Source organism: Nomascus leucogenys, chromosome 22a (genome assembly GCF_006542625.1).
Source record: "Nomascus leucogenys isolate Asia chromosome 22a, Asia_NLE_v1, whole genome shotgun sequence".
Lineage (NCBI taxonomy): Eukaryota > Metazoa > Chordata > Mammalia > Primates > Hylobatidae > Nomascus > Nomascus leucogenys.
In genome coordinates, this window is record NC_044402.1 from 61,202,388 (window position 1) to 61,216,030 (window position 13,643).

General features: G+C 36.1%; 1 protein-coding gene across 4 annotated transcripts in view; it reads right to left on the reverse strand.

The window, feature by feature from the left end:
* The window catches only part of MLIP (muscular LMNA interacting protein), a 154,729-nt gene that overhangs the window by 108,640 nt on the left and 32,446 nt on the right, over window positions 1-13,643 (reverse strand). For all 4 annotated transcript variants that reach the window (XM_012501894.2, XM_030803440.1, XM_030803439.1 and 1 more), the window contains one exon: window positions 8,614-8,685. In XM_012501894.2, coding sequence (XP_012357348.1) covers window positions 8,614-8,685 — 72 coding nt within the window. The remainder of the gene's footprint in view (window positions 1-8,613; window positions 8,686-13,643) is intronic.

Below are 13,643 nucleotides of genomic sequence, written 5' to 3' on the forward strand. Positions count from 1 at the left end.
TTAATATTTTCCTGGCATGGTGTTTCAATCACCTCCTGTTCACCTTGTTAATGGGGGAGAGGTTCCTTTCCTTGTGTTACAGGGATAGATGGTTACATAACTCTTGACACTGTACAGATAAAATCCAGAAGAGTTTATTAGTCACATATACTCACAGTCCAGGGAAGGGGGACACCACAAAACATGCAGGGCCACATGGAGGTCACAATAAGGAACAACCAGGGGTTGTGGGTATCCAGAGAGTAATGTGCTCCTGGTTCCACCAAAGGATATGATTGGCTTGTTTGAACTGGAACCTATTACTAAGGCATACTCAGGAATTCCACCTGGTCAGTTGGATAAGGAGGGTTGTTTGGCTAGAGAACCTTATCTGCAGGAGCAGAGTGAAGAGGGGAACTTGCAATTAGGCCATTAGAGGCTCTCTCAATTCTAGCAGATGTCAAGGTAGCACACAATATTGGGCCTTAATTTTAGACCTTACACCTCATGTGACCTCTACTATAGAGAAAATGATGGAAACAAAAAATGTCAGAAATTAAAGACCAGGACTAACAGCCAGCTCGTTACGATGGGATTTTGTTCTGGCCGTTGCTCACCATTCCAACAATGCCTTTCATATGCTCCTCACTCAAAAGCTGCTCTTTAACCACAAAGAACTGCTTGAGTTATTTGAACTTGTGGTGATCTTTTGAACTACATGTAATTAACTCTCCCCAGATCCACTCTCAGTTCACTTAGAGAATTCCTATTCATCCTGAAGATCCAAATCAAACTCCTTTATAACATCTTTCTTGGCCTCACACCAGGCAAAGTCAGCCATTCCCTGTTTGGGGCACCATATCACTTTGCACATATCTTAAGCATATTGTATCATAATTACTTTTTAAACTATATCTCTACCCTACTGGACTATTTGTCCTATTAGACTACAGAAAATATGATATTTATGTTTTTAGGCCCAGGATACAGAATATGATAGGTGCTTAGTAAAGGTATTTATGATGAATCACTGGGTAAACCAATGAATAAATGAAGTTAAGTTAAATTAATAAATGAATCATAGAAGTAATATGATTTAAATATTCCCTGGTAAAATGCTCTAGAGAAGTGATTTAAACTCTTTGAGTAATTTGATTGACAAATAAACTATATCTTTCTCTATATTACAGCTAAATTTGTTTGCCATCAAAGATTTGAGCATATAAATCAATGCTAGTGCAATGCGACTATTTCCTTTTTCAAACCAAACCAAATAAGATTAATATTTTAATTAGCCTGTGGAAACTTACTCTGGCAAACATAACTTTTATTAGGTTACTTGTGATATTGAAATTCACTCAGAGAATGACAGAACTATCTACTCAGGTCCCTTGGAAAACTATAGAAGATAACTGGTGTTAGGTCAGTAATGCTGAAATTTTGAAATGGCACAAAATACCCAGATTGCATTTTTAAAAATTGGATGGGGGGCTTATTTTGAACTTAAACCGTCTTGAAATTTACTAGAATTGATTTTTTTAATTGACTGTGCGTTACTTGTCAGATGTATCATTGTGATATACACCTCTTCTAGCAACCGTAAAAAGTAGCTTATTTTTCTATTGTCCAAAAATTTCTTTTAAAAAGCATATTTTAAATCTCCATTAGTAAGAATTCTGACCAGAGATTGCTTTTTGGCAAGCTAGCCAGCAGGAAGATATTGTTTCTCTAGATTTATTCATTTGGGGTAAAAGTGTCTTAAAATATTAGCTAATAAATTATTGTTATTAAAAATACACATTTTCTACCAAATTGGACTACAAAAATTGAGGCATAAGTGGAATATTCTTTGAGCTCATTCATCTTAAAGAATTCTTAACTAATACAAACAATCAGAAATACTCTCATTAGAAGTGTTGGTAGTTTGTTCAGAAGTGCCAACTTTGGGGCCCAGCTTTTGAAAAGACACCAAATAAATCTCATAGCAGAAAATAGTTTCTGGACTTAGCACTACATTAAAATTAAGAGCCAAGAACTATGAAAAAGCATTGTAAATCAAAGTCCTTGTGTAAAAGTATGCCAATAAACTGTAATGGGTATTCCCAGTTATGAGTGTCCCTGATGAAACTGCAAACACTTTTTAGTCAAATATATGAAGTTAGTCTAATTTGCTCCCTTAAAATATAGGATGAAGTTCTAAAAGTTGGGAGTTGGAAAGTAAACTGCCTCCAAAGGAAGAATGATCTAATAGAATCTGTGAACTTTTTGTTATACTTAGACTATTTGATTGAATTTCAAAAATTTCATTCCTGAGTTATTAGATTTTAGTAATGATCAAATCAATCCCCCAAAATTATGTGTAGCCTAAATTCTCCTATTCTTTGTTAATATGACCTGCTATTTGGTAGAATAAATCCCCTAAGGACTACAAAATACTTACCAGACTAATACAAAACCATTTGTAGGATAGTAGATATTGTTAGAAAAATAAATCTCACTTTGATTGTCTAGTTGGGGATTCAGGTCTGAATAACATTCACCGCTGAAGAAAAGGAAAAAAGTACACTGCAAACTGAAGGAGCTTGCAGATATATAAAGTAGGGTTTCTTTAAAGATCTAGGAATATTTGCCAGTAAAATATTTTTACATGATTGGTTTAAAAATATCAAGAACTGAAGAACTCTACTTGGTGATTTTACTCCCAAGAGCTTTGGAAAGTTAAATGTTTGTTCCTCCTACAGAGAAGGGATTTTTTGCAAACCATTCCAACCAGTTTCAAACCCATTCCAGCAAAGCTCAGTGGTAGGGGAATCTATACTTTTTTTGCATTTAATTAAGGATGTCAGAAGGGTGTTCTTTATTTCCAGAAGCACCTCCTTCACTGTAATTTGCCTCATCTCTTTCAGTAGCTCAAGGAATTGAGCTGGTTTGTAATCCATCACTCTCTCAAGTCATCTCAGAGCCACATTATTTCCCATTTTCTTTGAATTTTTCCACATAAAAACAAAATACTCTTCTTGCTCTGATTTAATGAAGATATAAATGTATTTTAGCAAGTAATGAAAACAAGTGTTATAGGCAGGGATCCCATATGGGCATCCTTTACTCAATAATTCACTGTAGCTAGCTGATGTCACTGTAGGGTAGAGAACAGGGAAGCCTGAGAGCCAATCAGAGCTCCTCTGAGGTCCAATTTAGCAACTTAGTAACCTTGATGCTTTAGGGAATTTACTTAGCTTCTTTGAGCATCAAATTCTTCACAGAGTTGTGAAGATGAAAGCGCACTTAGCTCAATGTCTGATACACTAGAGTATTCAATATGGCAGCCATTGTGATTGTATTGTCTAATCTTCAAAAGTGCCATCTTACTTCCCCTCTAGCAGAAGGCTGTTCTATAAGCTTTTCCACAGAAGTAGAATTGATGAGGCTTATTCTGTCCTAAAGAAAGACGCTTTGCTATTGTTGTTTTGATTGGCATATGGTAGTCTACTTTGTTTTTATATGCTTATGAGCAAAAATTTGCCTTAAGAGCCTGTGGAATAAAATTGGAAATTTTAGAGACCTATCTGGCCCCAAACTCATTTATTTAGTAAACATTTAGTAAAGAATATAGTATATCTATCTCCTCAAAAAGTTCAAGATAGAGAAAGAAAGCAATAAATATGCATAATTAAATACAATTTGATAATTTTTTTAATTATGCACATAGTAGACAACTACCCGAGAACCACTTACCATGGATTTGAGTCCTGGACTCTTCTCCATTATTAAAGAAATTGGGAACACATTTGCCTCTTGTGCTAGAATCTAAACTAAGCAATGTTTCTCTAATATAGGTCATGTGCTAAATTGGCAATAAGGTTTTGTTAAATTTTTAAGACATAAAGAGTTTTTTTTTTTTTTTTTTTTGAGACTGAGTCTCACTCTGTCACCCAGGCTGCAGTGCAGTGGCGCGATCTCGGCTCACTGCAACCTCCACCTCTTGGGTTCAAGTGATTCTCCTTCCTCAGCCCCCGGAGTAGCTGGGATTACAGGCATCTGCCACCATACCCAGTTAAATTTTTTTTGTATTATCAGTAGAGACAGGGTTTCACCATGTTGGCCAGGCTGGTCTCGAATTTCTGACCTCAGGTGATCCACCCTCCTCGGCCTCCTAAAGTGCTGGGATTACATGCATGAGCCATCACGCCCTGCCAAGACATAAAGAGATTTTAAAATATTCTCACCTAAGGACATATGTTTAATAAGATTGGAGTTTAGCAACTCATGCTTTAAAAAACTAAATAGGCAACTTAGCTGGGTGTGGTGGTGTGTACCTGTAGTCCCAGCTACTCAAGAGGCTGAGGCAAGAGGTTTGCTTGAGACTAGGATTTCAAATCTAGCCTGGGCAGCACAGCAAGACTCCATCTCAAAAAATGAAACAAAAAATCAAAGAGGTAACTTAGAATAAATAGGCTTGACAGCTGACAGGATATATCAAAATTTTGCCTTTTTCTTTTTATGCCATCGTTTTTATTAGTTGTTAAAATAACTGATTTTATATTCCTTGCACCAAAAAAAAGATGTTTATCCTATAACTTTCCATTTAAAGAATTAAACCTGTAATTATTTTTTGCTACTTATAAAACTGAGCTGCTCCAGAATTCTTCTCTTAAGTACACACTTCTTATGAATCAAATGTATCATGAAAATGGCAAACAGTAATGCCATTTATTAGGAACATTGTACCTAGGCCCAGACCTAATTTTATCCTCAGAAATACTTATGAGGAAGTAAGCAGAGAATTTAAATAACTTTCAAGGAAAAAATTTATATTTTCATGGAAAAATATTAATCATTGGTAAGACAATAAAGATGCATATTCTTTGATTTTACAGAAATACTTCTTCATTCATTCTCTCCTCCTTTAACAACTACATGATAAAAATAATAATCTATTTACTTGGAATATTAATATGTGTCAAACAGTTTAACTTCTTACCTATTGCTATCAGACTCAGATGATAAGAAGAAAAACTAGTCAGTGAAAGAGAGACCTTTAACTTTCTCTGCAAAAGACAGCACACATCAAGATATATCACAAGACTGATATGGTTTGGCTGTGTCCCCTCCCAAATTTCAACTTGAATTGTATCTCCCAGAATTCCCATGAGTTGTGGGAGGGACCCAGAGGGAGGTAATTGAATCATGGGTGCCAGTCTTTCCCTGCCATTCTCATGATAATGAGTAAGTCTCAGGAGATCTGATGGATTTATCAGGGGTTTCTGCTTTTGCTTCTTCCTCATTTTCTCTTGCCACCACCATGTAAGAAGTGCCTTTGATTCTGAGGCCTCCTCAGCCATGTGGAACTGTAAGTCCAGTTAAACCTCTTTTTCTTCCGGTCTCAGTTATGTCTTTATCAGCAGAGTGAAAACAGATTAATACAAAGACTAAAAATAAAGTCCATATCAACTTATTTTATCTACAGACCTTAGTATATTGTTGAACGTATTGTAATAAAGTCTATGGACAGTCGCAATGTAATCTGATTACTTTATAATCATTTGTATTTCATCCTCATGTCATTCTTAGAGAAGGTGATTATTGGCAGGAGATTAAGCCAAAGACCCTGATGAAGTCAACACAATAAAAATCATACCTTACATTTATCTCTCCCTATAAATCCTCATTTAAGACTTAAGCTACAAATGCTTCCTTCTTAAAGGTTCACAGGGGAAAAATGATAGAATATGGAATAAGATATAAATTTAAATTTTGATGCAGACAATAAATTACAGAACAGAAGTACCAGAAACCTCATGTTCCCTGCCAACAAAGTGTACTCTTTTAAAAATGATGGGCTTCATCCAGGGTTGATTAAAACTGAAACCAATCCAGTAATTCAATGAGAGCTTAATGTCTCATTGCAAGGGATGCCGGTATTTCAATTCGGAAAAAAATCTTGCTTTTAAAAATAGCATCATTTTTTAAAAAGTAATCTGGTTTCTCATTAATTATACTATATGCTGTAGAACAGAATGTGGCATAAGATACCCATCATGGGTTTACTCCAATTGTAGAGATAATTGTTGAAATAGCTAAGACATGAATTATTTTTGTTAGCTCCAGCTTCAAGGCATTCCACAGCATGGACCCTACCCAAGTATTATAATGAGTCTACATTACCTACTCCTGAACTGTGGTGTTCTGTGTGATACCAACGGGATCTCAGAAAACCTTCTGTGATTTAAAATATTGCAAGATTTTTATTCTTCCATAAATAGAAGAGTTCCTCAAGTTATAGTCCTAATTTTCCCACTCAATTCAGAAATAAATCCCTTTTATTTCAATGGCATTAAGATAAAGTCTATTGTATAAACAGATGAGTATAAACGATTAAATTGTCAGATTTATTTTTTAAAACTATAACACTGAAAGGAGCAATACAATATCATTCAAAAAATACTACTGAAAATGGAGGTAACTCATAAAATCTTTAGATAAGGCTTTGATATTTTAAAATTCTTACAAAGTAAAATTTCTTATTGAGGAACACATATCATGGGAAAGCCAGCAGAAAATATGTGGAATAATTTAAAGGACCTAAAGAAAAAAAAATTCACCTCACATCTCAGACCTTTGAATAAGTTAAATATTTATGGTTCAAAAACTATACTGGCCAAGAGACAATAACCTACAGTAGTCCTTATACAATAATTCAGCCCCCTCTAGAATAACACTATTTTAAATTTAGATATCATGTTTATATTTTTTGTATGAAAAATAGAAATAATAATTTTCCTACAGAATGTTTTACTTAAAATTAAAAACACAAAACCTTTTGCACATGAACTTGTATAATAGGCTAAATATACATCAATACCACCATACACATTTATGAAATGGGTTTGTAATAAAATTGGAAATTAAACTAATGACTCTTCATTTTCACTGACTAATGAATAAATTATAAACTATATAGTTTAGTTAATTAGAATTGAATTCTGGAAACAATCCTAACAGATTCTGGAAACAGTACTGACATCTAGTCTTATCTCACAAAAGACTTTCAGAAAGAATTAACTTTCATTTTTCTAAATAGGAAATTTACATAGTAGCAGAACATAGTTCCAGAAGAATGTGCCTAGATGAGGTGAGACAAGTATGAGGGAAGGACGAGCATGAAAGCAGGCTCCTCATCTCCTCTTTGCCTCACTGCTGATGGAGAGTGATTCTCCCACATCTGTGAAAGCACACACTTGTGACCAGTTTCCAGAAATAACCATCCAAAATAAGCAGAAAGTCTGTGGTGTGAGAACTCTGCCACCATCTCCCACCATTATGGCCCTAGAGTGTGGAATAAGGGGCAATGGAAAAGTGTCCCTTTCCACAACTTCCTGAAGTCTCCTGAAATCCGTGTTTTAGTCCCATCTCATCTTTTAACAGGCAACAAGGGGTAGAAATTCATGAGAGATGCTAGGGAAAAAGCTGCAGATTTTCCTGCAGCCTAATGAACCTCCAGTTCAAAGCAATTACATATACAGAACATGGATTGGACACTACCTGTGTATAATTTGGAATTAATGTCCACCTATACACTACTTGTTCCACTAACAATTCCTACTTATTAGATAAGAGATCATACAAAGGTTTTACTCTTCAGATCATGCTAAAAGAATAAGAATGTAGATTTATAAACCAGTGATCAAAATACCACCTGGTTGGCAAACAACGTTTTGATAAATGATAGTAACAGTCTTTGAAACACATAATTACACAGAAAAAACATGGACTTAGTGCATCGAGAAATAAATTGACTAAATACATAATCATAAAAATAATATATGAAATCAATAGTTTCATAGACTTGGTAACTCATTTCACTTTGATTCTGATATCAATCCTCTATTTGGCTTTTATTTAAACATGCCTAACATACTTATTAAACAAAAGGCTTTAATTTAATTTACCTACTTATGTAACAACCTATAATTTTATTATTAATGACCCTTAATAGCAAAGCAAAAATTCTCTTGGAGTCATGTGAAAGCAGTTGTGTCACTGAGAGTCATCTTAGTCTTCCCTTCTCTTCATGAAAGTAGGACCACTGGCTGGCAAGAATGGATGGGTGAAGAGGTGTAGTCCACAATGGAATCTATGAGGCTAAGTGGAATACTCAGCTATAATATCTGAGTATCAGTATAGTACAATGGTGGAAGCCACTGTTAGTCACCAAGTCTTTACCAGTCAACAACTCAATGTGGCCAACTGTTCACAAATAATTCCATTTCACCTCAATTCTTTTGATCAATATGTATAGATATGAAAGTTCTTGATATGAAAGTTTTTGAATATAATAATTATTTAAAATTCCAAAGAACGGAGATCTATCCAAATCTGAATCAAGTTTCCCAAAGCAGCTTGACAGTGGACTAAATATCCCTAGGCTCATATTCAGTCTCTAGCAGTAAACCAATAATGTCTCCAGTTATATTCACCAAAATGTTTTCACCACATCATCCTAAACTAAGAACAGAATGTTATTTTAGTAAAGGCAGAACTTTAAAACAGAAATCTTCCCAACAGAAATTTTAGAAAGCATTTTAAAAATCACATTAGAAACGTAAAATTCACTGTTTTTGAGCCAACACTGACCTTCTGTTCCAAAAGCAATGTGTTTGTAGGGATTGCTGCAAAAGCCTTGTAGCTTGACTTGGTCTTGTATTGCTAGAATGGGCAACCAGAAAGCAAGAGTAGAGATGAAAATGGGAAGGAATATGACATAATTTTCAGACAGTTCTACCAAGTTAAATGACACGTTATCAAATGAAGAAAAGGGTTATTACGCTGAACAACTTGTTTCTGACAGAAACAATTAGCTTACCATGTTAATATTTTATTAGAATGAGAAGCAAAGAAATGCCACAGTATAATATCAGCCTAGAGATTACAGGCAACTCTATGCCACTCTGTTTCAGAACTTAAAAACTTCCTTTACACAAATTTATATATAAATTTTTCATTAGCAGCATTCCCTCGTAGGAGTACTATTCTATACATGAGGACAGGAGATGGCTCTGCTTGATCCTCAAAGGAATGTTTCTTTTCTACAGTGTCACACAATTAACAAATATTATACCAATAAGTGTAATTGAGCTCTTGATCATTTTCTTGCATCATCCATAAAAACAGAGATCAAAATACACAAAAATTAGCAGCCGTTTTTTATACAACCAGCACAGTAGGCAATAATTTGAACATAAATAATATCAGCAATGTAACTCCATAAAGAAAAACAAAAAGTACACACTCTTGATCTTAAACTCATTTTTTAAACCTCATCACCCCCTGCACTTTCTAACAGTTATGTTAATGAAGCAAATGTTAAAACTTCCTAAGTGTTAAGTACAACTCAGAATAATACAGTTCAGTGTTGTAGGATATTTGGGGGAGATGGGAGAGCATGAGGAAGCTGTAGAAATCAGGATAAATATGCATAATCAAAAACTCAGTTTCGATAACTACTCTGGGTCTCCAGCTGATGAACTGAGTTCAAGGCTCCGATGCCCTTGTCTCAGGCAGCTTCCCCAGTGGCCAGTACCAATGAGGAAACTGGCACAGAGCTCCAGGCTATCTTAGTGTCTTCAAAAGCAAACCAAAGTGTCTGCAGAAGACGGTGTCATCAAATAAAATTAAATCTTGGGTTTTATAGATGTAATTGAAGGAAGCTTCATTAAAGTGGGGTGGTGAAGGTAAGAGGCTAGCACATTCATTTTCCTTAGGAAAAAGTTGAAGTCATGAGGAATCAAAGTGCCAGACCCAGAAGAAGAAAGTCGGCATCCAGCTAACAGCAGAATGCATTCTCTTTTTCACTGTTTTGTTTCTTTTCTTGGTATACTGAGTTAGATAATGAAAAGGAATTAGCAACCCAAGGCCTGCATGCCCGCAAGTGACATAGGAAGTCACACTAGCCAGATAATCAGTCACCCACAAATACATGCTCACTTACACACTCTCATTCATACACATGAATATATACATATATGCATATGTACTTACATACAGACACACACACACTCATTCACAAACACACACTCAGCAAAATGTCCACAAGAGCTCAGAAGCTAGACACTTTTTCCCAAGAAAGGTACTCTGAATGCTTACTTATCTTCCACTTTCCCTCCTCCATATAGCTCTTCTCCCTCATAGGAAGAAGCTACGTGGCTTTCTGCAAGTCTCTCAACTCTTAAGGAACCTACACTCCCATCTCCTACATGAGACGCAATTGCTAAAAGATGTCTCAGGTCACTTGAAGCCCTAAGGTGCTACATTGACCCTGTACTGCTGTGGTCTCTAGACAACAAGATATTTGAAAGGGATTGAAATTGAAATACTATCTTTCCATGGGAGCTGACATTTATTACTATGCTGACATTTATTACTATTACTCACTTAATTTTACAGAAGCCCTATAACTAGAGAGTTATTAAGAAAAGCAGAGGTCAAATGACTTGTCCAAGACCACGCAGCCCATAAAGAGCCTGCCTGGGTACAATATACATGCTTTCTCTATAATATTTTCTTCCAAAGAATACCTAAGTCTACATGTAATGCAGAATAAAATATACCATCTCACTCTATGATGGTTTTATGAATAGTTAATTGTAATCATAGTTGCAATCACAATAACAATATCTAACAATCACTATGACCCAGGTACCATTCTAAAAGCTTCATGTGAATTAACTCACTCAATTGTCACAACAAAGCTATTAGGTAGATACTATACTATCCCCATTTTATATATGGAAACTGAGGTACAGAAATGTTAAATAACTAATCGAAGGTCACCAGCTAGTGCATGTCAGTCCTGGCTGGAATTTGGACACAAGCACTCTAGCCCAACAACTATGCACATATCTACAAATGCCCTTGCTTCTCATTTCAGAATGTGTAATCATTTACAGTGCTTGTTCTCCTATCCTCAACTTCCCTAAAGAATATAGCTGGGAAAGCCTGTACAGAGACATATCTTGTTATTGCACACAAGAGTCTTACAATAAGAAGTGATATTGAAGGTCATTTGCTTCAACCGCCTCATCTGACACATGAATCTCTGTTCCGTTTAGTAGCCAAATGAACACTTGCTTGCCTCCCAAGGCAGAACATTCAGGTCTAAGTGTTAGAATTAGTACAAAATTCTCCCCTACATTGAGCCAAAATATGTTTCCTGCTAACTTATCTCATTGGTCCTATTTCCCCCCCTTGAAATCATGGCTCATGCCAAGAGCTCTCTTCTGCATAAGTATATTGCTTCCTTCACCAACTCCCTGATACTCAAGTGAAGATTTCCACTACTCTCATTGCTCTCCTCTGATAATATTCCTTAAAATTATAAAAAGTGTTTAATAGATGTGTTTTTAGCACATAGTAAAATATAATCATCACCTCCATGATACTGATAATAAACTCAATTAATGTAATGAAGATAATAATTGGGATCATCTCCTTAGTTTTTGTGGAGAGTTTAAAAATATGCAAGAAAGGAGGTTGGAGTTACTTCATACTGTTGGATCACATTGAGTAGGCTATCACCTAAATTCCTAATGCTTTCATCTTTTTTCAAAACATTTACCAATAATTCCATCCTATATTTATGCTTATTTATACCATTTTAGACCAAAAATAGGGCTTTAGGCATTATCTTCATCAAGTTTTATCTGATTAGATTGCGTTTGTCATTGTAAGCAATGAAGATAAGAATTTTTAGATTATTTCATGAAACATTTCATTAGGTGTGTCATTTTTATCTTCACTCAAATCATATACTAAGGACTAGGAGCTCCTGCCACTGGGGTCTCCCAACTTGGTGGACATTAACTGATTCTATAAATCTATTTGTGGATGTTTAACTAACGTATTTATTCAAGAAATTTTTTCTCTTTCTTTTTCTTTATTTTTTTTTGGGAGGGGGTGGTGGGGGACAAAGTCTTTCTCTGTTGCCTAGGCTGGAGAGCCATGGTGTGATCACAACTTACTACAGCCTCTACCTCCTGAGCTCAAGCAATTCTTCCACCTCAGCCTCCAGAGTATCTGGTAATACAGGCATGTGGCAGCATACCCAGCTAATTTTTTTTTTATTTTTTTTGTAGAGATGGGTTCTTACCACAGTGTCCAGGCTTGTCTTGAATTCTTAGGTTTAAGGCATCCTCCTGCCTCAGGCTCCCAAAGTGCTGGGATTACAGGCATGAGCCACCATGCCTGGCCAAGAAATACTTATTGAGTACCTACTACATGACATGCACTACTCCTCTAAGACGTACATACCCTTTCGTTTTCGGTCTAAAAATCCCATTTATTGCCAAAAAAAAGACACGTTTTGAGTCCACTGTTTTTCCTCTGGGTTCTCTTAACAATATATAATCGATCTAAATATGAATTTTTTATTCTAATTTGAAACACATTTCCTCTTAAGCATTTCAAGGCTTCCAGGAGCTAAACCAAATTCATTTATTTTCCTCTTTGGCTTAAAATTACTAATCATTCTAATGTGGAATTACAGGGTTAGAGTAAACATTAGCTAATCATAGGAAGTAAAAATGACTGGCCTAAACCTGAATCTTGCAAACAAGGCAATAATACCTATTGATTCTCTCCAATTTGTAATCTGTGCTTTCAGTTAACATTCAAAAAATATTTCTTAAATATCCTCTGCACGGTGCAGGTCAAAGTTTAGGTTTGAAAAACAAAATGGCATTTTATTACTTATGTTTAACAGAGCTAATCCTGTTTATAGGCAATGCTAGTTGCCAGCTGCAATATAAATTCTGGGTTTGAAGGTAAGGATAGCAAGAACACATTCGGCCCCTTCAGAAAATATTTTCCACTAAAGTCATATATCCTGTTGCTGATGTCTAAAATTTCACCACAGGCTCTAGTAATAAAGATCCATGAGGTCTCAAAGTGAACTATGTTAGTTGCCTTGAGGATCAGGGGTTTGGACTCACAGTTACACTTTAAGTGCAGTAAATCGGGGGCCCCTAACCCCCAGACCATAAACTGGTACCTGTTAGGAACTGGGCCAAACAGCAAGAAGTGAACAGCAGGAGAGCGTGTATGACCGCCTAAGCTCTGCCTCCTACCAGATCAGCAGCAGCATTAGATTCCCATAGGAGCGTGAACCCTACTGTGACTACACAGGCAAAGGATCTAGGTTGCGTGTCCCTTATAAGAATCTAATGCCTGATGATCTGAGGTGGAACAGTTTCATCCCAAAACCATCCCCAACCCCCCAATCCATGGAAAAACTGTCTTCCATGACACTGGTCCCTGGTGCCAAAAAGGTTGGGGACCAGTGCAGTAAATGCAAGAAACTTGGATTATATAAACAATAGGATGAGGAAACCATGGTGAAGAGCCTCCCTACCACCATGTCCAACTTCTTCCAGAAGCATTCCTTGACAGAGATGAGAGCATCACTCTACATGTACACTTTCTGCTCCTAATTGATCACGTCTGTCTTACCTGAGTCAGAGTCTCCCTGACATCAGTCCTGAGATGAAAGCCCAACCAAGCCCTGATCCCATTCATAGGAGATTGCTCAGAAACTTCCTTATATCTGGATTACCGGCAGAGCACAATCTATAATGATCCTGATAATGGAAAAGCTAGAGGTGGAGGATACA